Raw genomic sequence first — 25,537 nt, 5'->3', positions numbered from 1 at the left:
AAATAGAACAGATGCCTGCCTTTAAAAACACACACACACACACACACACACACACACACACACACACACACACAAAGAAAAAGAAGGAAAAGAAAGCCACCTTGTTCTTGCCTGCTATGATTACAGCCACAATGGGTTAAGCAAGAAATTAGAAAATGTGGATAATATTCTAATCCCAGTTTCTGGGCCCAGCTCTGTACCTTTTTTCTGTCTTGGTTTTTCTCTTCCAGAAAATGGGGATAACCGTTTTAAGTGATTTTGCTCAGGATTCAGGGAGGGTCCCCCCCCCCTTCCAGATAGTCTCTCTGTTCTTAAAAAATAATTTATCCCTTTGAATGGGAAATGGAATACAGTTCCTAAGGACAGACAGTGAAAAGTCTGCCTTCAGGCTCTGTCCCCAGCTACCAGTCCCCTCGCTGTCTGTAATCAGCGTTACCTGTGTCCTCTCTATTTTATGCTTGTTCACACAACTAAATAGGTGTGTTTGTGTGTGTAGATGTATACATTCTTTTTTTTTTTTAATAATAGAGGTTCTGTATACCATTTACCTTGTTTTCACCCTATGCTTCATATATATTTTTATTTTTCTTCTTTTTCAAGACCATTGATTCTAAGAATTTGCTTACTAAAAATGTGCTAGGTGTGTCAAACAGTAGAGGGGAGCAGGCATGTCAGGCTGCTTGTATTTGACACACACACCCCACCGCCGCCCTGTAAAAAGAACTTATTGTTGAGAATCTGGATCTGCCTCTGGGGCTCACCAGGGGCTGTGGGTGAGTCACTGTCCCTCTCTATGTCCTTTTCTCTTGATTTTAAAACACAAGAAAAAGGAAAGGAAAAGAACAGATCAACCAGATGAGCTTCAGCTTTTCTTCCAGATCTGAATCTCTTGTTTCTTGGTATGGTTGTTAAAAGGTGGGAAAAAAAATTTTTTTTTTAAATACACTTCTCTGCTTCTTCTAAAACAGGAGCAGGATTCAAGTATAATTAAAAGTGCTTATTAATTTGGCTATTCTGCGTATGCACAAACATAACTTTGGCTTATCTGGCCCTTGGCATCCAAGTAGCTATGATTCCTGATTATCACGCCCTTCGGGCTTTAAAGACACAGTTCCTGCCCCAGGACTTGTTCGGGGGCAGGGCTGACTTCTCAGCCTGTTGCCAGGGCCCTGCCAGCTTAGATGCTGCCGTCCACAGTAGCCGGTGACGGTGTTTGCCGTGCTATGAATCCTTTGGAATTGATGATCAAATAACAAAATCAACTCCTCTTTGCTTTTGTTTTTAATTTAGCGGAGAGGGATTAAAAGGAAAAAAAAAAAACCCTTTAGACTATAGATCTAAAAGCAGACACTGTGGATGCTGATTGGAAGCCCTCCCAGTCTTTCATAGGAGAGATCTCAATTTGTGTTACACAGAGGGGCAGCTCACTTCTGTCTTGTTCACCAGTTATACTACTCCCCAGAGAAGCTCAATAAATTTTATAGGGAAGTTTCCTCCTTCTGCGGAAGAAGCTAAGCTCGGTGACTGGTGTGCCTGAAGTAATTTAGGGCTCCGGGGGACTAACGGATCTGAAGGAAAGGTACAAACTTGTGATCCTGGTCATTGACCCTGCTGTGCGGGGTCCCGTGGCCCCGGCCTGTGCACTTTGGAATGAAACTGCTCCCCCGGACTTGGGGGACATCACCGCGTGGACAGCCCCGCGTGCCTGGCCGGTGGGGCCTGCACAGCCCGCCGCTGGCGTGCGGGGCTTTTCCCCAGCGGTTTGAAACCTCCAAACTTGGACTTGACTGAGTTTTTACATCTCTCGTCTGCCTCTCGGAGACGCAGAGAGAGCCTCTTGCACTACATCAGGAGAGCTGCCTGCCTTCCCTTTTCAGACTTCACGGCAGAGAGAGGCCGCCCGCTTCCACAGGCTCGAAGCTAACAGCGCAGTACATTTTGCACTGGCTTTTTACTCAGTGATTTATACTAGGAGACGTGGCTGGGTGATATCCAGTGTCCTTTTGTCTTTGTGTTTATTTTTCTTGCACATTTAATGTATTTAAAGGATATATTGTCTTTATGGTTCACTGGGATAAGGGGGTGGGGTGAGTGCAAGTTTTAATGAGAGGTCCCCGGCTCCCTGCGTTGAGATGAGAATTATATTCTTGGTTAGGTATCTTTCTTTCTTTCCTCAGGTGGCAGGAGGCAGTGTTTTGCTGCTTTTTGAAATAGCATTTCTACCTAACGATTTTTAGAAGGGTACCGAGAGGACATTGAATTTCAGGGCATCATCAGCAACTTTTCTCTTGTTGTTTGAACTTTCCTCATTTAAGGAGACAGGAAAGTCTCATGTCTTGTTCCTGAATTTACATATTAGCATCAGGATGGTGGGAACCGGCCTAGCATGGCATCAATTTTTATTAAAAAACTCTTTCATTCAGGGGGTAATGATATTTGGAACTAGTTTTCTCAAAAACTGTTTTTGCCGCTTGGGAATAGTTAATCAGTAGAGGAGAAAGCACTTGGCTTATTTGCTTAATATTTTAACCGAGTGAATTAGACAGGTTGGGGGGCTGGGGGAGGGGATAAGAAAGTGGGTGGGGGAGGCCCCATAAACAAGGTGATATATAATATTTTTTTTGTTCTCCTTTTAAATAAATACCGATCAGCTTTATGTTCAGAGACAATAGGAGCCGTTGGCTTAAATTTGCAGTTTACTGTATTTATGGCTGTAATATCAAGGTGCTGCCGTCGTAATTTCATGCCCCAATGAGAAGAGCAAGGTCGAAGCAAATGCTTCCATCGGCATCTGCTAACACACTAACTCATAAACAAGGCCCGGCTGGATCAGGTGGCACGGAATAATACAGGCTAATGAAATACAGCACAGCTTTCCATTACTGTTAGTTTTTACAGTGTCGTCATTACGTGTAATTTATGTTTAAAAAATTCAATTTTATACAAGGCACTGGGAAATAGGGGTCTACAGGTCATCCAACGACTTTTAGAGGCTCTGAGAGTCCTTATTGTACTCTACTGTTCCAACGAAATGTTAATAAAATAAAATAAAAATACTTTTTTCCCTCTTCCCTCCCCTAGCCTTCTCTGAGAGAGTTGATTTTTCTTTTAATTTGGGGAGTATTTTTAGCCAGCTGTCTTCTCTGCCTCATCTCCTCTCAGAGTGTGCATGGGGAGATAACTCGTAGTGTTCTCAGAGAGGTGACCCCCACATGGTTTCTGCGCGTCCCAGATGAATCACCCACGTCCTGTGCACGGGGGAGGAAGATGGCCCCGGTGGCCAGCCTGTGACGGCCGCCCTTTGCTGCTGGCCCTCTGGCCCTGTTCCCTGATCCCAGCCAGACTTGACATTTTTATTATAAAACTCAGGCCGGGCTGGAAGTTGCCATTGGGTGTTCATCACCTTGCTTATTTCCAAACTATTCCTACCCCTACTGTCCTGGTTGCTGTTTGACCTACGAGATGCAGGGGATGCTGCTGTCTGCTGTCACCTGTCTTTCTGCTTCACCTGCATAGGGCCAGGCCCCGTGGCAGTGCCCAGCGGTTACTGGGGACAGCATCGAGCTGACTTATTCTGAGAAGCTCTTGCACAGCCAGGTCCCGCAGGAAAAAGTCAGCTCCTCCCAATGCCCGGTTTTGTCTGAGTCCGTGGGAAGGGACCTGCAGTGGTAGCGCTCCCAGCTCACAAAGTCAACCAGTTTGGTTTTGTTTGCATTTGAACCGAAACCTTTAGAAAAAGAAAACAGATCTGTGTATCTTCTAGGGGATATAAATAAGCAGGTGCAGCAGCTGCCCCCTCCCCCAGGCCTTTCACTTCAGTTGCCACAGCAGTAACAAGGGGCTTTATTAATCAATAGCTTGTAGCTTGCTTGCTCTGTTCTTTTAAAAGAATCCCACCCTGGGGAAAGTGTTGGAAAAGAAATCTTTGGCCAGCTTCTGCACAGGGGCAGCAGCCATCTCCTTGTAAAGGGCACCGGTTCTGGAAGTAGGTTCCAGAGAACTGAGAGAACAAGGAGTCCACGTGGATTCCAGGGGGTGCTTGGGACCTTCGTTTGCATAATGTGAATTGAGACCTCTTGGGTTTGCCAGTCAGGCAGCGGTGGTCTTAAAGGTGAAATGACACTGCCTCTCACAGGCAGGCGTCCTGGCCTCCCGCTCACTTTGGACAGGTGCCCGCGCTCCTTTCTCCTCCTCTTGACCAAAGCTAGCAAGGGGATGGAATAACTGAGCAGGACTTTCTTAGTTTTACTCTCTAGCAGTGATACGTTTTAATTGTCACAGACCAGGGCTGGTAGCTCTTGGAATTGGCAAGTGGCAGAGGTGAAGTTACTGAAAGCATCTCAGTGCAAAGTGCTAGTGATATCGGATAATGCAAACTGACACCCCAGCTAAAAGGAAATCGTAGGCTTTATCGAAATTAGTTAATTCTTCCAAAAGCAGCAGCAGGAAAGACTTGAGGTGGTGCACGGGGAGGGCAGGAGGTTTGCCCGCCACAGGATGGCGACACCCTTCTCTGCTCTGCTCAGCCCTTGCTCAGTCCCTCTGCGGTTAGATTATTCCTTGCAGATAGCAATCAACTGGAAGGAAGTGTGTGTGTCTAATTTGCATGAGATTATTTAAAACAACAACAAAAAAAAGGTCTGCATTAGTCAGGGTGATGGTAAACAACGCAAAGAGATGCCTTTTATAATATAGCCTGTGCCTCAGCTTTCGCAGCCAAATATAATTCACTTCCAATTGGCGGTTTCCTTTATTATTCCTTTTAACCTTTGGGATTCTGCAAGGTCTCAGTCTAAGCTCTCTGCTGTTTGTCTCGTGGGGAGCGGGGGTGGGGAGGGTGGACCTGGATGCCCTGTGTGTGGGTCCTGGGGCAGTCCCTCTTCCCTGAGGGCAGGGTCGATTCAGCACCAGGAGCACACGGCCGTCGGGGTGGGTGGATAACTGTTGTATTCTGCAGGAGATGACACCCCTTCCCACCAAGTCTCCGTGAGTTCCAGATGACTCACCTGAGTGGAGAGAGGCCTGAACCTGGCTGGCCAGTGCCCCACCCCCACCCCCAAGCTGGGAGTGCCCCAAGGAAGAGGGCTGTAAGGGAAGCATAGGCACCGGGCTATGAGAGGCCTTTGGATTTACTGGGAGCTAGAATATTAGAATGAGACAGGGACAGGGACACTCTCCCCGTGTCATTCTGGGGTTCAGAAAAGTTGTTCAGGTGTCACTTGCAGATAGGATCCTGTGTTGTTTTGGTTTAGGCCCCCAAATACCATTCGCCGGCTCTCACCTGTGGATGGGGTGCCAGGTGGGGCTGAGAGAGACCATTTCGCGCTGTTCTCGACCTCTCACCAGCTGGGAGACTTAAGACGTGATTTCAGAATCTGCCATTAGTGGTTTCTGTGCTGGGGGCGGGGGGGGGGGGGGGGGGTCACCGGGGCAGATGGAGAGCCTGCAGCACCATGCCCTGCATCGTGGGGTCTGAGGCCCGTTTCCACCATCCTCCAGCCTTACTTGTTGTTCTTTATCTATTAAATGAACGCAATGGCTGGGATCATGGTCCAGCTCTGAAATTGTATTATTCAGTGAGATCATGAAAATGCTTTTTTTTTTTTTTACAAGAAGAAAAGTGATTCATTTTATGTAACTAAATCAAAACCCTGACTCTCTGGAGGACTGGGCATATCAGAATTCCAGCCAATGTAAATTTAGAGCATCAAATGATAAGGTCTCTGAAAAACAAGAGCTTGGAAGGAAGTGCTGATGCCCTTTATACCACGGCCTCACTAGTGGGCTCGGCTGCAATAATGCAAGGAACATGTTTTATTAGGAAAATAGGCTTCGTAAGAGCTCGGGGCCAGAGGGCAGAGCAGCGGGCAGGGAGCGCTGTCCCTTTAACCGGCTCTGGCTCTCAGGGCCGCAGCACAGCCCGTGACTTACTGTATATTTCCCCAGCGTTAAACATTATCGTACTTGTTTATATTTGAAAGAGCCAAAAGGGAACATGAGAAAGCAACTGAATGCTCCTTTTGGGAAAATTATCCTCATTTGCAGCCAGCGGCTGACAAGGCACATGAAGCACCAGGTTTATGAAATTCCATGGTGTCCCAGTGACCGTCCGTCCTGCTGACGCCGCACGCGTGCCTGCCTCCCCCGCGGCGGAGGATGCACTGGTTAAAACCGTGTCTTTCCTTCGAGAACTCTGAAAGGGCCTCCCCTTGTCTTTGGAAGTTGACCGGCGGTCAGTCCCAGGTGGATGGAGCCTGAGAGGCGGCGCTCCGGGTACCTGATGAGTTTTCCCTTCCTGGGGGCTTGGCCGTCTGCCCTGCCTCGGTCTCTCTCGGGGGGCCTTTGTGGCCAGCTGGGGAGCTTGGGAGGAGGAACGCAGCGGCCATATAGCCCCACGGGCCCGAGGGTCCTGTCACCTGCCCTTTCACCAGCCCGGCCGTGTGTTGAGAACGGGGTGCGCGGGCCCCCCCGGCAGCACTCCACTCGGGCTCCCCCCGGGAGGAGGGGAAAGGGCAGGGCTGCAGTTTCAAGGTGGGGGACAGCCCTCACCTGTTGGGCGGAGGGAGGGGGCCGAGGGCCTGGCTGTGGAGGGCAGGGCCTGACCAGTAGCAGAGGCGCTCGGCCAACTTCCCGGCAGCGGCGTGGGGTTGCGCGGAGCTCGGCACAGTAACGTGCCCGGTGCATCAGGCCCTGGGAGGAGCGGGCGTGAGCTCGGAGGTGCTGATCTCCGAAGCTCCGGGTACTTCATCCACCCCAGGGGAGCTGCGGCCCGGACCGAAGAAGCCCTCGGCCCTGGTGTGAAGGCCCCCGTGGTGGCTACACGGGATACGGGACCCCTGGACAGCCCGGCTGGGGGGGGCCCTCTGCAGACCTGGCAGTCCCCTCCCCGCACTGCTGGCCCGGCGCCCGAGCACGTCTGCACCCACGGTGCCCGCTTGTGGGGGGGCGGCCCTGTGGGGGGCCTTTCTCACGCCTCTTTCCTGTTCTTCCGCTTGGTTGACACCCTCGTCCTCTTCCCCCAGGGCCCGCGTCCCCGGTCCGCCTCAGCCGCGTGCCCCCTGGAAATGGGTGCTGCCTGGCCTGGTACCCTCCTGTGGGCAGATCCTCTCCACGGGGCATAGCCACTGCAGGCGGCGCCCTGCTGTCCCCTGCTGTCCCCTGCTGTCCTGAGCGCAGTGCGCCTTCGTGTCGGGAGGATTAAAACAAAGGGAAGCAGAAAAGCTAGCCAACGGCGATACAGGCAGCCTCTGCTAGGCTAGAGCAATAACCATCTGAAAGTTTGGGCCTGGCCTTGTTTTGATCTGTTTTCTTGTTTTATTTTCTTCTTTACATTCTATATCCCATTCATACTAATCACAGTCAGTCCTGATTTTTCTTTTTATTTCTGCATTTGTCATAAAATAAAGCAAATTATTCCCGTCTTCGGAAACGATCGAGACTAATTAGTCGTCTCACCCAATAATTAGTTTTTTGTTTCCCTGTCTGTTTTCATGCATTATTGTTAGTTTTTCCCCCTCTTTTTTTAACACCATTACAGATTAAAATGAGTCACATTTGCAGTTGATGGTATCTGTTTTCGGGGGAAGAATGGAGAATTGCAGTACGGAGCGACTTCAAAAGCAGCAATAAACTCAAGGATAAATTAAGGAAATTGAATGAGCCACATTTGGAAGCAGTGTGGAGGCTAATATTCTGTCGCTTAAGGTTAAATTGCAACTGAGAGAGGTTCCGGAGAATCCGAAATCGGGGAGGAAGCTTACCGGGATCCTAGGCACTCTGTGGCTCCCAGGGTCTTGTCTCAGGGGAGATTTCGTTGCAGCCCGGGACGGTGGCAAAAGGTATTCACCTGCAATTATGTCCTTTTCTCCCCCCAGGGCTGACAGATGAAGAGATTGATTTGGCTTTCCAGCAGTCGGGCACGGCTGCCGACGAGCCTTCGTCCTTGGGCCCAGCCACACAGGTGGTTCCTGTCCAGCCCCCTCACCTCATTTCTCAGCCGTACAGTAAGTCACCCGCTCAAACTCCTGCTTTAACCTTGACTGGGGTTCAGGATTCCGGCCAGAGAGCAGGGCTTCCCATCTCCCAGACTGAGCAAGCTGGGAGAAACCGGGACTAGTAGACCGTTCTTGGGTTCTTCCAAAAGAATGTGACACACCCAAATCCTCTCCTAGAAAAACTTTTAAGTATGCGACAAAGGTTACAAAGGTAAGAAGAGATGAGGGACCAGAATAAATGAGTTTATTGTGTTGTTTCAAATATTTTGGTTACAAGTAAGAATCTATAAAAGTATTTCTTGGTTCTGTTTCTATTTACTTACATCATGCTTTTGCGTGTCACTCTTTGACGAACAAGAACCTGAACGTCTGATTCATGGCTGCATTCTCGTTTGTTCCCTGAAATGACTCCACTCCTAATTTTATTTTTTAAAGTTAATATTAGCAGACTTGGGGTGGCCTCTCTTTCCTTCCTTCCTTCCTTCCTTCCTTCCTTCCTTCCTTCCTTCCTTCCTTCCTTCCTTCCTTCCTTCCTTTCCTCCTTCCCTCCTTCCCTCCTTCCCTGTCCTGGCTGTGCCATGTATATTTATGTGGTGACAGTCTGTTAGAGAATTTCAGGTTAAATGTAAAGGTCCTTTTTGAATTAGCTTCTAATTATTACATGAGAACATGACCCATGTTTTTAAGTGAAGCTGTTTGAAGAATAATGGTTCTTCAAACTACTAATAAGTGTTCAATCTCCAAAATGCAGCCAGAACCCCTTCTTTAAGTCACTTATAAAAAGTCTGAAAAGGTTAAAATTACTTCAAAGTGATGGAAAATAGCTCGAGTTTTGTGTCTTTAACATAACTCAGCCTTGGATCTGTTGTCTTTCAAAATGGCTTTTCTATAATTATCTTCATTTTAATTGTCTATCTCAGAAGTTTTAGTTTTTCAAAACATGTTAATTTAAAAGTGTTAGATACCAGATATTGGAAGGCATAACTTAAAATGCCAGGCTTGTTTTGACCCCCACCACGTGGTCTGGATTGCCCCTCTGGCCCTTGCTTTGCTGTCTTCCTCACTGGCTCAGTCGGGGGGCCAAGGGAGGGGCAGGAGGTGGATCATGATGTCCCAGATCCCATTTAGATATGCCCGTTCTCGAGCTTTCTGGATAGGGCTGAATGGGTGAGATCGAGTAGCACGAGCTCAAGTTCACCTCATCCATGGTCACCTTGTCTCACAAACCACTCACAGGTGACCTCTGAGACCCAAGAAACGGTGCTCAGCGGTGAGCCTTGTGTTGGAGCGACTGAGTCAGTAGCAACTACTTGTCGGCCTGAGACTCACGTCTCCCTCCTGGCCAGCATTCTTGCCCATCTACCGTTTTTGTTTTGGGTCACTGAACATGCTCTCCGTGCTTCCTTCTATCCAAAGGCTAGGTCTCCACACTTTTTCTTTAGTTGTGTCCCTGGGCCCAGACAGTTAATGGGATTTGTTGAGGACAGGCACTGGCAGCTGGGGTGCAGAATTTTCTAAGACGCACATCTGTTCCATTCCAGCTGTTTCCTCCATGGCTTAAAACCAAACAGGTCTCTCGGCTACTTGGAAACCTCTTGCTCAGAACACATTGTTCTGGTTGGTCACAGAGTCGGCCTGAAACATCTTGCACGTGCCTACTTTCTGGTAGGCACAAAGGGGTTAAACTGTTGGCCTTTCTGAAAGAGGCAAAAAGAAAGGGCTGAAAGGGCTGGGGTGGGGGGTGGTGCAGACAGTGCTGTCCTCTGAATTCTTCTGTCCAGGTCTCTCTGAGAAAAAGCATTACGCGTTTAGGTATTTAGGTAGGAGTATTTTTAAGAGTCTCCCAGCCCTAAAAATAAAATACATCTTAGAGACAGACTCCTTCCTGCTCTGACGCTAGTATAAAAACAATGGTAATGGCAATTTTAAATCCCTGAAGTTTCTACCTGTCATTGTTGAGCTTCATTCCTCTTGTACTGTTACACTGCTCCTTTCAGCTCCGGGGGTGACTCTCTCTACCTCTTCACTTCTGTACTTTTGCCAAGAGGTGTCAAAACTGCTCAAAAAAAAAAAAAAAAAAAAAAAAAAAAAAAAGAAAAGAAAAGAAAAAAAAAGAAAGCTTGATTTTGATTAATATAGAGAAACAAGACTTTGCCTGACTGATAATAAAACTGATAAATGACATTTGAATTACTTGTAGCGGTAATTTATTACATAAAATATCTTTTATTTGACATGCGATTAGTTGCTGGAAGCATCACTCAATCTGACTAGTTTAAACATGCTCTAAAATGAACCCCAGTAAAAACCAGGGCTGTCTGCCGCTGGCGTTATGAAATATACTAATCCTGGAGTGAGGAAAAAAATCTGACTTTAAATATTTAAATGATTAATTGGGTTTATATATTTTTTTTACCTTTCTAACCCCCTTAATTACAAGCAAACTCAGGGGAGTTTCTGAACTAGGTGTGCAATCTGCATGCTTATCACTGAGGCATTGTCTGCGTCCTGGGAGGGATTTATGGCCTCCACTCATGTGTGTTCCTGCCTATTTTATATCTAGAGCCCCTTCCTTCCCTTGTCTTGGCTCTTTAAGGACAGACATTCCATCTCTGAACCCAATCCTGGAAAATGGGATTCTCTGGGTGCAGTCCCAGACGCTCACGTCTCAGGGAAGTGTAAGCATTTGCAAGATGACTCCAGGGAGCCTGGTGCTCTTGGAGTGTCACCTCTGCACTCGCCAGCCCTTCTGCTTGGTGGCAGGTGTCCCACTTTGTACCTCTTTTGGTATCTCTGTTCTTTGGTGAACGTGGTTGACCTTGAGACGGTAGTAAATGCCTCCCATGTCAGCGGAGAGAACTTGGATACCTGCCAGGAAGGTACCGGGTCAATCCATCCGTGTTTATTAAGCGTCTACTGTGTGCTTAGCACAGTATCGTCGGAAATGCAAAACGTGATCCCTAAAAATCTTATAGGCTCTCTGGGAGAGAAAAGATAGACTCTTAAGAAAAGGATAATAATATAAGACCTTGTGATTTAATGCCAAAATTAATTATACAGACAAGAAATTCCATAAGAATACAGAAAAGAGAAAAATTAATGTGGGCTAGGAAAGTCAGAGAAGGCTTTGTGAGAGCAGTAGGAGGTTGACGCTGAGGGGAAGCTTGGTGTCACCTGATGTGAGAATACACCAGTGTTGTCAGGGCTCTAAGGCAAGTCGGGCAGAGCTCCGGAAAAGTCAGGCTGGGATTTGAGAGGAAATCTAACATTCTCTGCTTCTCATTTTGCTTTCTTTCTGTTTGACTTTGAATCAGGCTACACAGCACCTACCCAGTCCCGAACATAAAGTTCTGATAAATGCTTGCTTGATTTCTTCATTCCTCCCAAAGAAACAAGAAGCAAGGTAGCTTTGGGATTTAGGCAGGGCCAGTGTAAATTTTGTAGGATAATGTTTTTTTCTTTTCCCCTTAGGCTCAAATATTTTCCCTCACTGTCTTTGATAACCAATTTAGGTCCTTCAAAGATTAACCTGTATAGCTTCAGTTAGGATGTTTGTGTGTGAGGTTGTTGGAAGGCTTTGACATTTGATTAGAAATCCTAAGAGTGGGCAGCCCCAGTGGCCCAGCGGTTTAGCGCCGCCTGCAGCCCAGGGCGTGATCCTGGAGTCCTGGGATCGAGTCCCACGTCGGGCTCCCTGCATGGAGCCTGCTTCTCCCTCTGCCTGTGTCTCTGCCTCTCTCTCTCTCTCTCTCTGTATCTCTATGAATAAATAAATAAAATCTTAAAAAAAAAAAAAAAGAAAGAAATCCTAAGAGTATGGGGTCTTTCTCACTTTATTTCTTATTAGCCCTGTTTAGTAGTGTATATTTAGCCTTGATTATCTTCATTTGCTGAGCAAGCATTTATTATCCTATACCTGCTATGGGCCAGACACTATGCTAGGCCCCCGTCAGTGAAATGATTAATAAGGCCCCCTTGCCCTCTCCAGTTTTCCCTATCTAATAGGAAAGGCAGTTAAGGGACGCCGGGTGACTCTGCCAGGGCGTGACCCCGGGGTCCTGGGATCGAGTCCCACGTCGGGCTCCCTGAATGAAGCCTGCTTCTCCCTCTGCCTGTGTCTTTGCCTCTCTTTCTGTGTCTCTCATGAATAAATAAATAAGTAAATCTTAAAAAAAAAAAAAAAAAAAAGGAAAGGCAGTTAGGCAAACAGCAGTGCTTGTGGGGTAGGTCCAGGTGAGGCCAGTGGCACAGACGAGGCAAAGGGGCACTTCAGAGAGCAGGGGCTGTTTAACTGGATGGCGGGGGTGGGGAGGTGGGGATGGGGAATAGGGTCAGTTCATTGACCAGCCAACATGGACAAGACCAACCAGGCTGAGGTAAAGGCATATGGACATGAAACCACGGGATGTTCAGTGGCTGGAGTCTGGGATGGCGGTGTCGGAAGACGACGGCAGCCAGGCCATCACCCTAATGGATGGCAGTCAGAAGCACGTGGATTTTTTTTTTTAACTTCAAAATGCATCATCCGATTACCTTTGAGGCTATGTTGTCTATTTGACCATGTTACTCTTAGACTAGTATTAAAACTCTTGTATCATCCCAGAAGATGCAGTGTGGGGAGTTGGGGAAGACACTCTGGGAGTGCACGAGGTGCTCTTTGGCTGGCCTGCTCATTGCTGCCCCTCAGGGTTGGGGGCAGCCGTCAGCCCCTCTAGGAACTCTTTCCAATGCCTCCGTTTCAGTAGGATGGAGGTCCCGTTGGCCTGCTCAGTCCCCTGTTCTCTGCTGCACTACACTTAAATGTTTATCCACTTGTCTTTTCTATTAAATTGGCATTACCTGAATTAGAGGCTTTTTTCTTTTTCTTTTTTTTTTTTTATCTGTAACCCAGGGCTCTGATGAGTAGGTGCTCTAGAAATGCTTGTTGAATGGATAGATGGTGGTGGAAACATGCTTGGGAGTTGAAAGGTTGTCTTGTAATACCAGAGGCTGGGGGGAGCTCTCCAGGGAGCCACTGAGTGGAGGCTCCTGTGTACTCGGCTGTGCAGGCTGCAGGGGTGGAGGACAGACCTTGCCTTCAGGAGGCCACCATCCAGGTATTTAGTGGGAAGCCCAGTGCTTGGGGAAGTGAAGACCGACCCATGCCATCTTGCTTGGGGTGATGGTGAGAGCTTTTGGAACTTATGAAGACAGAGCTCAATTTTGGCTTATATAGTAGTTTCTGGTCTGTATATTGAAGACAACATTTCTCCAATTTTTAGGAAATTATGTTTTTTCTTTTGTCTGTGTGACTGGTTTAGAACAGCAGCTTTTGAAGAGCTAGTGCCCTGTCTGTTTTTGTTTGCTTTGTGCTACACCCATTATGGTGCCGTGCGGGTGCTGCATAAAACGCCATTTGTGGATAGCGAGGAGGACAAGTGTCCCAGGAAAGAACCAAGTACAGAAGCCCATTCCTCAGGTTTCTTAGGCCACTGAAAGGGTCTTTGGTGGTGGTGGTGGGTAGGATTATATCTGTGCTCACGGTACAGCCTGTGTTCCTCTTGTAAGAGTCCACAACAAATCACAGAAAACCCGAAGTAAGAGTGGCTCACGTGAAATGGAAGACTATTTCTCAGTTGTGTAAACAGGGGCTGTCGAGTCTCTGTGTTCTTCATCCCTGACACCTGGCTGGCATCCGTCCCGGGCTCCAGCATGGCTGCCCCAGCTCCAGTTGTCCCGTCTGCTGTCCACCCAGCAAGAGTAGGGACGAGGAGGGAAAAGGAGCAGCCGTCCGAGGACACGGCCTGGAAACCGCGCACATCATTTTCACTTTCTGCCCACGGGCTGGAGATCAGTTGCTCAGCCGCACCCGTCCGCGCAGGAGCCTGAGAAGCGCAGCCCTGGACCTGGCGGGACACGTTCCCAGCTTCTCCCGTTCCGCGGGACGTTTTGAATTAGAATAAACCCTAACCTCAGGATGTTGGTTTCCCCCTGGGTGGACAGGAAGGAGCGCACGGCTAGTTTCAGTGGAGTTTGGGAAGCTTTACCTGGTGAAATAGGTGGGTTTAGGGTTGCTGATTCTAGGCGTGTGCCCTGGCACCGAGCGGCCACGGCCATGGCATATGCCTGTTTCTTCAAGTACATCATCATCGGCGACACAGGTGTGGGTAACTCATGCTTGTTGCTACAGTTCACAGACAAGAGGTTTCAGCCAGTGCATGACCTATCGGTGTAGAGTTTGGTGCTTGAACGATAACTATTGATGGGAAACAGATAAAACTTCAGGTGGGATACGGCAGGACAAGAGTCCTTTCGTTCCATCACGAGGATCGCTGATTTTATTATCATGCTTCATAAGTTATATAAATGTTTATTCTTTTGTATGTGTCAGAAATCAGAGGAGGGATTTTAAAAAGTTGAATTCAAATTCTCAGGTCTTGCTTTTTCCCCTTGGTGTCAGCTGCTAACTGAGCAGAGAGAGAACCTAGAGCCCATGCTGCTGGCTGTTCACAGTCTCGGCTGGCTCCCTTCATCTTTTCTCTTTGTTTTAAAAATTCCAGCAGAGCCTGAGTGGCTCAGTCAATTGAGCATCTGCCTTCGGCTCAGGTCGTGATCCCAGGATCCTGGGCTTGAGCCCCATGTCAGGCTCTCCATGCAGCCCGGAGTGTGCTTCTGCTTCTCCCTGTGCCTGCCACTCCCCCTGCTTGTGCTCTCCTGCTCTTTCTCTCTGTCGGATAACAAATAAAATCTTAGAAAAACCTAATACGGTTTTTTCTAAATCAGCCTTATTGAGGTATAATTTACCTAAAATAAAGTACACCTATTTTATTTGTACGATTTTGAGTTTTGACAGGTGTACACTGCCGTGTAGGCATCACCACACCGTAGAACATTTGCAGGACCCCGGAACGTTCCCTTGTGCCATGTTCCCAGCCAGCATGATTCTGGGGCAACCCTCGGTCTGCCTTCTGTTGCTTCTGACTAGACTTCTCTTTCCTGGGGCTTTATATAAATGGGAATCATACAGTGTGGGCTCTCCCTTTCCTGGTCTTTCGCTCAGTATGATGTTTTTGAGCTTTACCCAAGTCGCTGTGGATATCAGGGGTCCCTTCCTTTTTATTACTGAGCAGTACTCCGTAGGATGGACGGGCCACACCTGCTTGTCCATTCACTGGCGGATGGGCTGTGGGCCGTTTCCACTTCTGAGCTCTTATACTGAGAGCTCTCAGGAACCTTTGCGCACGGGTCTGGATGTCTTTCTGTCTCTTGGGTAAATGCCTAGGAGTGCAGTTTCTGGCTACATGTTAAGTGCGTGTCTATCTCAGGAAGAAACTGCCAGACTGGTTCAGAGTGGGTGTGCATATCACGTCCCCATCAGCGACACATGAGCGATGTGGTCAGTGCGTAGCCTTGTTGTTGGTGTCCTTGGTCTTTTTTAACACTGGTAGTTTCCATGCGTCCACCGTGGTGTCTCTTAGTGGTTTGAGTTTACGTTTCTGGGATGGCCGATCCTGTCGAGTGTCTTTGTACATACATGCTTACTGTGCATTCTGCAGGCCTTCTTTTGTGAAGTGACTGTTCCATCTTTTGGCTCTTTTTAATCGTCTTCTTGAGTTGCAAGAGTTCTTTATGTCTTCTGGATTCACGTGCTTTGTTGGATGTGTGTGTGTGTGTGTGTGTGTGTGTTAGTATTTCCTCCTGGCCTGTGGCTGGCTTTTTCTTTTCCTTTACTGCCTTGTGCAAAAGATTTTAGAATTTATGATGTCCATTTATCTCTGGAGCTTTTGTTTTGTTTGTTTTCTGGTTTTGTTTTTACAGTTTATGGTTTTGGTGACCTATCTCTGAAGACTTTCCTTTCCCCAAGGTTGTAGAGATTTTCCCCATTTTTCGTCTAGAAGTCTTATCTAGCGTTTGCTTTAATGTTGAGATCTGTGATTCATTTTTAGTTGATTTTTATGTATGGTACAATGAAGGTCAAGGTTCAGTTTTGTCTGCCTGGATGGCCAGTTGTGCCAGCACCATATGTATAAAAGATTATCCTTTTTTTTTTTAATTTTTAATTTTTTATTTATTTATGACAGTCACACAGAGAGAGAGAGAGAGGCAGAGACATAGGCAGAGGGAGAAGCAGGCTCCATGCACCAGGAGCCCGACGTGGGATTCGATCCCGGGTCTCCAGGATCGCGCCCTGGGCCAAAGGCAGGCGCTAAACCGCTGCGCCACCCAGGGATCCCTATAAAAGATTATCCTATCCCCATTGAGTTACCTGTCCTATCAAAAATCAGTTGTTTATATATGCATGGTCTGTTTCCAGACTCTTCTTTAAAAAATGTTTTTTTAACAAAATAGTGAAATATATTTTACATATTGTAACACTCACCCATTTCAGATGACTTTTAGTATCTTATTGAGTGATAACACTCATAATCAGGGTTAGATCACTTCATTCCCCCAAATAAGATTCTGTGTGCCCATTTTCTGAGAATCTCACCTCCCACCCCAGGCAAGCACTAATCTACTAATCACTACAAATTTACCTTTTCTGGACGTTTCATGTAAATGGAATCATACTCTATGTGGTCCCATGCACCTGCCTCCTTTGTGTTGAGCACAGTTGAGGTTCGTCCATGTGGTGGCATATGGCAGCACTTCCTGCCTATTCCTGAAGAGCACTCACTGTATGGGCAGGCTGTCTTTCTTTTGTGGGGGGGGGGGGGGGCAGGCTGTCTTGTGTCTGGCAGTTCACCAGCTGACGGACATTTAGATTGTCTCCAGTTTTGGCTGACCTGAGTCGCACTGCTAAGAGCCTTTGTGTGCAAGTCTGATGTGGATGTATGTTTACGGTCCTCTTGCATAGATCTCTAGGAGTTAAATTGCTAGGTCTTATGGCAGTTTTATATTCCTAGATTTTTATTAATTTTTTTCTTTCTAGTTAGCTTTTTCGAAGTATAATTTATACATAGTAAGATTAATCAGTTTTAGGGGCACCGGGCAGCTCAGTTGGTTAAGTATGTGCCTTTGGCTCAGGTCATGATCTCGGGGTCCTGGGATCGAGCCCCATGTCGGGTTCCCTGCTCATGGGGTTCTGCTTCTCCCTCTGCCTCTGCCCCTCCCCCACGTGTGTGCGTGTGCACTCACGTGCGTGCGCACACTCTCTCAAATACACAATCTATCAAAAAAGGATTTTTTTTTAATCAAAAAAATCAGTTTTAAGTATATAGTTTGGTGAGTTCCCAAATTGTAACTCATTTAACTCATGTCACCGACACCTACATTCACAATATAGAAAATCCCCACGACCCCAGGAAGCATCTTTGCGCCCCCTGCACCAGTCCTCTCTCCAATCTATTCTGGGTCATGAAAGTTCTGCCTTTCAGAAATTTTCATGTGAATGATATCATGTAGCTTGTAGTCTGTTGTGTCTGGTTTCTTTTCCTTGTTTGAGACTGATCCATGTTGAGATATATATAAGGGATGCCTGGGTGGCTCAGCGGTTGAGCATCTGCCTTTGGCCCAGGGTGTGATCCTGGAGACCCGGGATCGAGTTCCGCATCAGGCTCCCTGCATGGAGCCTGCTTCTCCTTCTGCCTGTGTCTCTGCCTCTCTCTCTCTCATAAATAAACAAAATATTAAAAAAAAAGTTATATATATATATATATATATATATATAATACTGATCAAATTACACACACACACAGACATCTGTAAATACACATGCTTCTGTGACCTATCCCCTCCCCCCACCCTCCTCTTCCTCATATTCCTTTAAAAATATAAAAACCATTCTGAATTCACAGCTGAATAAAAGTAGGCCGAGGCAGGGCTTCGCCACATGGGCATAGTTTGCGAACCCCTGTTACTGACTGCACAGTTTGTTTGTCCGTTGACCATTGATAGTTGTTTGGATTTCCAGTATGAGGCTATTAAGAAAAATGCTGCCGTGAACGTTCGTGTGCAGGTCCAAGCCTTTGTGTGTATGCGTGCTTCCTTTTCTCTTAGTCTCATACCTGAGAGTAGACTGCCTTGGCCACACATTCGGTGTATGTTTGACGTTGTAAGAAATTATAAAACTCTCCTACAAAGTGGTTGTACCATTTTACATTCCCATCAGCAACGCAAGAGAATTTTAGACGCTCCACATCCTTGTCTGCACTTGGTTTTCTCCGTTTTTAGGTTTAGCCGTTCTAATGTGTACATCATGGAATCTCATTGTACTTTTAATTTGTATCTTCCTAATGACTAATGACATTTCCGTGTGCATATTGGCCATTCGTAGGTCTTTCATGGAGCATCTCTTCCAGTCTTTCTCACGCTTTTTTCTAAATTCTATTTTATTGTTGAGTTCTATGGATGTAGCTCTTTATCAAATAGATGTTTTGCAGATATTTCCCCCTGTCTGTAACTTTCCATTTTGTTTTCTTGGCAGTGTCTTTTGAAAAGCCCCAATTTAATCTTTTGATCATGTCCATTTTATTCTTTTTCTCCACTTTTATGGCTTATTTTTGTATTTTAAGATGCGGTTGCCCACCCCAATGATTTTCTTCTCTGTTTTCTTACAGCAGCTCTAGAGCTTTTGCTTCTTGGCTTCACAGTGTGATCCGTTTGGAGTTAATGCTTGTGCAAGGTGAAGGTTGAGATTCACTTCTTCCCCTGTGGCACTCCACTTATACCAGCACAGTCATTACACAGATTATCCTTTCCCCATAGAAGTACCTGGGCCTCCTCATTAAAAAAAAAAAAAAATATATATATATATATATATGTATGTAATGTCCCTTGACTACATAAGCCTGGGTCTGTTCCTGGACTCTTCTGAATTCTTACAGGTTAATTGAGCACATGTATTTTAATCTGTGAGGGTAATGACCATCAGTGTCCTTCCTGCCTAAAGATGACGCTGCCTGCAGCACCGCAGCCCAAGAGAAGTGGCAAGATTGTCTTTCACGTGGTGTTCGTGTGAAGAGAGGCCTTGAATTTTCAGAGGTGACGACTGTGGGGCGTCTGTGGTGCCTTTGCCTCACCGCTGCCCAGGTGCATCTGTCCTGAGCAGAGCTGTCGTGTTTCTGGTCGCTGTGCTCTGGTCGGTCTGTCCTTGCGGCCGCTGCCAGCCATGCTCTGCTGTATGACCGGCGGGTCCATACATGCAGTTAGCCCCGCCACTCCATGCTGTGACAAGCACTGGCTTGGCAGGCTGGCTTTTTTCCAGGACCTCACTGTGGAAGAGCCCATCTTATTTCATTTTCAGGGTGGCTTGTTGGGCTGATGTGAGCAGCCAGCTACGGCAGCGCGTGGAGTCCAGGCCCGGTGGGTGAGTGCAGAGGGGACAGCAGCGAGGCTCGCCCGGCGCTCAGGCCGTCCGCCTCCGCGGGGCCGCGCCAGTGTCTCCTCCCTCTCCCAGCAGGACGCGTCTGTGCGGTTGCCAGCTCTGTATGGTTCATGAACCTTTCCTCGATCGTGGGATTTCCACGGTATCAGTGAGTCCAGGTCCGTGACTTGGGAGCTTCGGGTTCACCGCTGCTGAGTCGTGGTGGGAGTCCCGGGCCGCCCATGTTCCCTGATGTCTGTTCCCGCCTGCTGGCTCAGGCTCTTTTGGTCAGTGGAGGTTTGGCTAAAAGAATGGAGTAACGTCGGTTTAGTTGTGTTCACCAATGGTTTAGGAGCCACGGGGATGCGTCTCCCGCCCTCTGACGGGGCACCTTTCACCGTGGATTCGCCTGAACCCCGGCCCTTTGGGCCGACAGACCTCCCTGAAGACCATATGAGCTCAAGCTAGTGACAGAGTGCCTGGGAGGTTCAAGGAGGCCTTGTTTCCAAGAGCCCTGTGCTCTTCTCCCTGCAGCGATTTGCCCTCTGACCTTGCTGCAGCCTGAGGCAGGGGGCAGTGCCTGGGGGCCGGGAGTGGGGGGGAGTTGGGGGGTGGCTGACGGTCTCTCCATTCTTTGCGAGATGCCAGCAATGCGGTCTTGGTAAAGTGTCGTGCCTGCTGGGGACGCGCTGGGGACAGTTGGAATCTGAGCAGTAAGTACCTCACCGTCCCTCCATTCTTCCAACGTAGCAAAGCTCTGCCGTCCTCAGTCAAGTGGCCCGCTTGGTAAGAAGAGAGGAACATCCTTGGGGGCCATCGGGTTGGTGGCTCCAACCACCATGGGATCTCTGATCTCAGGCTTCCTGTCTTCTTTGTACACAGGCTTCCAGACGAGGTTCTGAAGCTTCTAAAAAGCGCATTCGTTGCACTACTTTTATTTCCGAGCAAGAGCAGAAAAGTGATTGGTCTGGTCTCTGTTCTTGACTGTAAAATTCTGGACATTTGGGGAGCCTGGGCACCCAGTGCCCTGCTCTCCATTCCGTCGTGGGGGTCTGCACTGGCCTTGGCAAAGATGGGCCCCAGGGTGGGCAGCAGAGAGGACTCCAGGTGGTCAGGGCTGGGGCTTTGAGCCAGTTTGGGATCACACCGAGTGCTTTCTCAGTCGCCCTGCTCGGCTACCCTTTGAAAGGTGTGCGGCAGGTCAGAGTTCCCTCTATCTTAGTTTCTCTCTTTTTTTCATTTTGCCACAAGACAGAATTGTATCACACATCTCCAAAACGAGTAAAATGGCATTTCAGCTTCTTGTCTTTATAGACTCTCTGAACTTTAGGAAAGATCATTCTGGTCCCTTTTCATTAATAATGAAAACCAAGGGGCAATAAAATGTTCTTAACGTGAGCATGTCAGGGACGAGCCACAGTGCGGGGGGCGAAGGGTGCGCCCAGCAGGGAGCCACAGGTGTTGCTTGGTGCTTGAGGAGGTCAGAGTTCTGGGAAGGTGGCAGCAGCTGTCGCGGGGGTTCCAGTTCACGCACCCCTGAACTGCCGGCACCTGCTCAGCCTCCCGGCTCCAGTACCCACGGTGAGTGGCTGTGCTTCCCAAGACGCCATACACTGCGGGAAAGAAGGACCCAGGAACACTTTGGGTTCCGGTCCGGTTTCTTGCCCTGTTGCAGCTGTTTCCTTGCAGGGTATTGAGTGGGGATTTGAGAAGTCAGTGGTGAACACGATATACTGGACGCATGCCCATCTTGAAGGTGTTGTCTCTGGGGACTCTGACAGCACAGATGGGTGTGCTGGGTGTGGACGGAAGCTCTTCTGACCATTGAGTCTCTTGAAGAGTGACGGGGTTACTCTATCTCCACCTTTTCCTCTTAAAAATGAGCTTGTACTGGATCTTGGTTGTTGCATCAGAGCACTCGGAGCAGCGTGGGCTTGGAATGAGACCAATGAGAAGGTTGCCAAGGACTCAGAGCCTCCTGGCTCCGCTGGGTCAGGGTGAGAGGTCCATCTGTGTCACGGGTCTCAGAGCTTTGGGTTGAGTGAGCCGCGGTGCTCACGTAACACCACATAGATGCTTGTAGGATGGGGATGTTCACTACAGCAGAGCAGCAGAAAGGAGCTTTCTCTTTTTGGAGATGGGGGAGGGGCAGAGGGAGAGGGAGAGAGACTTGAGAGAGACTCTCAAGCGGGTTCCATCCATCCCAGGACCCTGAGATCATGACCTGAGCCAAAATCAAGAGTTAGACGCTTAACCGACTGAGCCACGCAGGCGCCCCAGTGGAGCTGTGTTCTGGAGGCAGTTCCTGGGACCCTGAGTGTCCCTGCACAACCCTGGGAGGGAATGAGGAGGTCCGGGCTTGCCATAACCCACTTCCCAGAGCCCGTGGGAGAGTAGATGGACACATTTATACACAACGTGGAAAAGCTACACACCAGGAGACACCATAGGCAGACACCACATCAAAAGAAAAATATACGGGGAAGGATTTTTGTCACAGACTGATTGTCCAGGCTCCTCCATCACTGTCGCCTCTGCCTCCTGAAACTCCATTCAGCTATATAAGAACTTTCTATGAGTTGATGAAATTGATAAAGAAACTGAGAAGAGAAGGGGTCACATACAATGTGCCGAAAGGGCCGTGGCAGTGCAGATGCTCAGGCCCCACGCACAGTGAGGTGAATGCAAATGACAATGGGCGTGAAGTGGGCGCGAAGTACTCCTTTCCACCTGGTGTGGGCGGAGTCCGAGTGGCTGAGCCCGTGGTGTTAGAGTGGCCACGAGGGGATGGGCACTCTCGGACGTGGCTGGTGGGGGCGGCCTGGCTCAGCTCCCCGGAGGACCACCTGACAGGATCTCTCAAAACTACAGATTGCACGTTCCTCCGATCCAGGCTCCTAGGAGTTCACGTGTACAGGTGCGCTCAAACACTTACGTGAGATGACGTATGTACACGGCCCTTGGGGAATAGTAAGAGGCCGGAAATCAGTGGGAGGATAGCTTGAGTGGAATGCCACACGGCTATGAGGAAAGCAGGATGCGAAGTAGGGAAGCAGAAGGGACACGGTGCTTGTCGGGGTTGCCTCACATGTGCATTCAGAGCCTCCGGCGGGATGGATGGGAGGCTGTTCCAGTGGCTCTTGTGGTGGAGGAGCCTGTTGGCAGTAGACTGACGGAGCCACGTGCTGTTTGGACCACATGCGTCTATCGGCTGATTCAAAAGCTGTAAAACAAAGAAAGGGAGTTGAGGGCTGAGGGAGAGACCACCTGTTGATCACAGTTTGTGCAGGAGAGTCCAGGGCTGGGCCACTTCGGGAGGCTGGTTTGGGATCCACAGGCTGTGCCGGCAGTGGGGGCAGGTGGCCAACGCGAGACCCTTCCAGGCCCCTGCATCACTGTCACATCTGCCTCCTAAGACCCGATTCAGCAGCTCAGGGAGGAGGGAGCATCCACCCCGTCCCCTGGGAGGTCTTGGCCCCTTGGATCCCCTGGTGGCCTGCGTCCTGCTGCTGAGCCTGGAGGAGGTCCCTCTTCTGCTTCCCTTTGGTCAGGAGACGCGGGGGGCTCCTGGGGGGCTTGCAGGCACGGGGTGGGAGGAGGAGGCTGGGACACACGGCGTCCTGTGGGCTTTGCCCTGAGAGCAGTGGCGCTCTTCTCAAGAAGTTTGGGTTGCTCTTCCTGCTTCACCTTTTCTCTCCCAAATGCGCGTCCGGAGCCCAGCTCCCTTGTCGTAGTAGAGAGGGTGCCTCCTGGATGACTTGGCACGGGCACCGTGGTCTGATTCTGCAGACTGACCAGTGTCCTGCAGTGTCGGTCATTGTGGAGACGGTGGGCAGTGCCTTCCACGACCGATCCCTTGAGCGGAGGCAGAGCGTCAGAGAAGATTATGGACACACAGGCACCTTGTAAACAGTCCGTGGGAAAGATTACGAGGTAACAAACCCCGCTGTGCTCCTGCAGGGTCGGAACTCCACTCGGCAGTGGGGGCATCTACTAAGTGGCATTCTGGAGCCCCGGGCCGGGGGCCTGCTCCCGCGTAACTCCGGGTCCCCCACGGCAGCAGCACGCATTCTCCCCAGCCTCTCGTCCTGTCTTGTCTTGTTTTACCTTCCATGGTCCCGGGCAGCAGCTGCCTCCCCACCTCTGCCCCCCTCTGCCCTCGAGGGTCCCTGACGCTGTTCTCCCTGAGCACAGAGCTGACTGGGTCACTCGTGGGCTCAGAGCCTCCCGTGACCCTACTGCTTGTGACACAATCTGGTTCCTTGGCCACGCTCCACACCCGGCCATGGCGTGTCCCACCTCCTTCCACCCCCACTCCACCCTCCACCGCTCCCGCCTGGCTCACCCTCCCTGTTCTTGCTGGCCTCTCCTCTTGGGTAGGCCCAGGGGCTCACTCGGGCCACACTGGCCGCCTTCTGTCCTTTGAGCGCAGGTCAGCCTGCGCCGCCACGTTGCCGTCCCCTGCCTGGATCTCTGGCCCAGGGACCCCACATGTTTCAGCATCTGCCTCCTCCGAGGCTCTGCGGCCCCTGGCTCCCTCCCCCGCCCTCCCCCACTCTCATGGCCCCGTTGGGCCTTCTTGTTGCTTGAAGATCTTATTTATTGAAGTCCTCTCTCCACCCGACGTGGGGCTCGAGTCAGGACCCCGAGGTCAAGGGTCGTATGTTGCAGTCATATGGCTGAGCCCGCCAGGCGCCCCACCTGTTGGGCCTCCTCGAGCAGTCTCTGCACTGATCTTGTTCGGTCACTTGTAAGCTGCGTCCTGCAGCGGTTCCGGGGCGGAGCAGACAGGGCACCGGGCCTCGCCGCCACACGCTCCGGGGCCCCTGACCCTGTCGGGCGCACAGCTGACGCCTCATGTGGTCCTGCAAACAGCATGCAGCCTCCTCCTGTCCCTCCCCTGGCTCTGAGGTGGCTCTTTGCTCCTCCCTGTCCGAGGGAGGGCCTGGGGACCTGTGTCTGCGTCAGCCTCAGTCAGCCTCACTGCACCCTCGGTCCCAAGTGTGGACGCCTCCGCCACCCGACTGCCCCGCGGTAGGGGTGCGGCTGAGGCGGGGCGTCCCTGGAGCGCTGTTCCCGACTGTCCCGCTGTCCTGTGCAGCCGCATCACAGTTGCCGATCCTTCGAGAGGAGGAGGCGGTACCTGTGCTCTCCCCTGCCCGGGAGAGACGCGTATGCTCCTCCTGACCTGCCTCTGCTCCCACCCTCAGGCCCTGTGGGGTCCCGATGGAGAGACTACGGGGCCTTGGCCGTCATCACAACAGGCATCGTGTTCGGCTTTCACCAGCTCTACAAGGTATGTCCGCCCCCCTCCGTGTCCCCCGACCCCGTTCTCCCCGGTCCCAAGGTTCACCTGTGTCGAGACGCTCAGCCCTGGGGCACGATGGCAGGAGAGGGGCCGTGTGGAGGCAGAGTGCACGAGTGAGCACGGTTTCTGCGGGGGGGGGAGGGGGGCGCGCCCGGTTCACCAGTTCAGTCTACACCTGCCCCCCGCTTGAATGGGTGCCCTTGGTGACCTCAGACCCTGCGCACCTGCTGCCCTGGGTGTCGCACCTCAGAGCCCCCGCTGCAGTGACTCTGGGGCCCGTCGGTCAGCAGGCCACGTCGAGGACTTAGAACAGTGCTTGCACGTGCTGAGTAGTCAGGACGTTTTTAAGAGACAGAATGACAAGGTAGTTGAGAGCAGGAACACTGAGCCCAGCTGCTGCGTTACATCCCGACTCGGCCACTTAGTAGGAGCTCGGTGGTCCCATCTGTAAAGTGGGGACAACGGTACCGGTCTCACGAGGCCGCTGTGAGGCTCCAAGGGCCAGCGCACCCTCGGAAAGCGCCATGTGCCGGCACACAGGAAGCGCTCTATGTGCCATTATTCTACTCAAGTATTTGGAACTGGCTTTGGAATCTCAGTATCATCATATTTATGGGCTCTGTTTTTGTTTCCTATATATTTTGTTGGCGTCTGTGTAAATCCCTAGGTTTATTTTTTCCCAAACTTCATAGTCAGCCCTCAGGATCCCAGACGTCACTGCTTACAGCAGAGCTGCAGGCATGACGGGAGCGTGTACTCCCTTGGTACCAAATACTGGCCAGATGCGAACTACCAGATCCTCACTTTGATTTGAAGCAAGTGAGTCTTTTCTGGAAGATGCAGAGCCGGGTTAGGTCCCGGAGACAAAAGGTAAAATAGGGACCGGAGGACTTGCCGTCTGCTGGTCCCGGAGAGAAGGCCTCTTTCCCCCTGAGGCCACCTGCAACTCCA

General features: G+C 49.9%; 1 protein-coding gene across 1 annotated transcript in view; it reads left to right on the top strand.

The window, feature by feature from the left end:
- PEX14 (peroxisomal biogenesis factor 14) overlaps positions 1 to 25,537 on the top strand; it is a 138,261-nt gene that overhangs the window by 104,478 nt on the left and 8,246 nt on the right. The window contains exons 4-5 of the mRNA XM_038532042.1: positions 7,875 to 8,003; positions 24,489 to 24,574. Of these exons, the coding sequence (XP_038387970.1) occupies positions 7,875 to 8,003; positions 24,489 to 24,574 (215 nt within the window). The remainder of the gene's footprint in view (positions 1 to 7,874; positions 8,004 to 24,488; positions 24,575 to 25,537) is intronic.

This window comes from Canis lupus, chromosome 2 (assembly GCF_011100685.1).
Source record: "Canis lupus familiaris isolate Mischka breed German Shepherd chromosome 2, alternate assembly UU_Cfam_GSD_1.0, whole genome shotgun sequence".
NCBI classification, from domain to species: Eukaryota; Metazoa; Chordata; class Mammalia; order Carnivora; family Canidae; genus Canis; species Canis lupus.
This window is presented reverse-complemented; position numbering and strand designations above follow the sequence as displayed.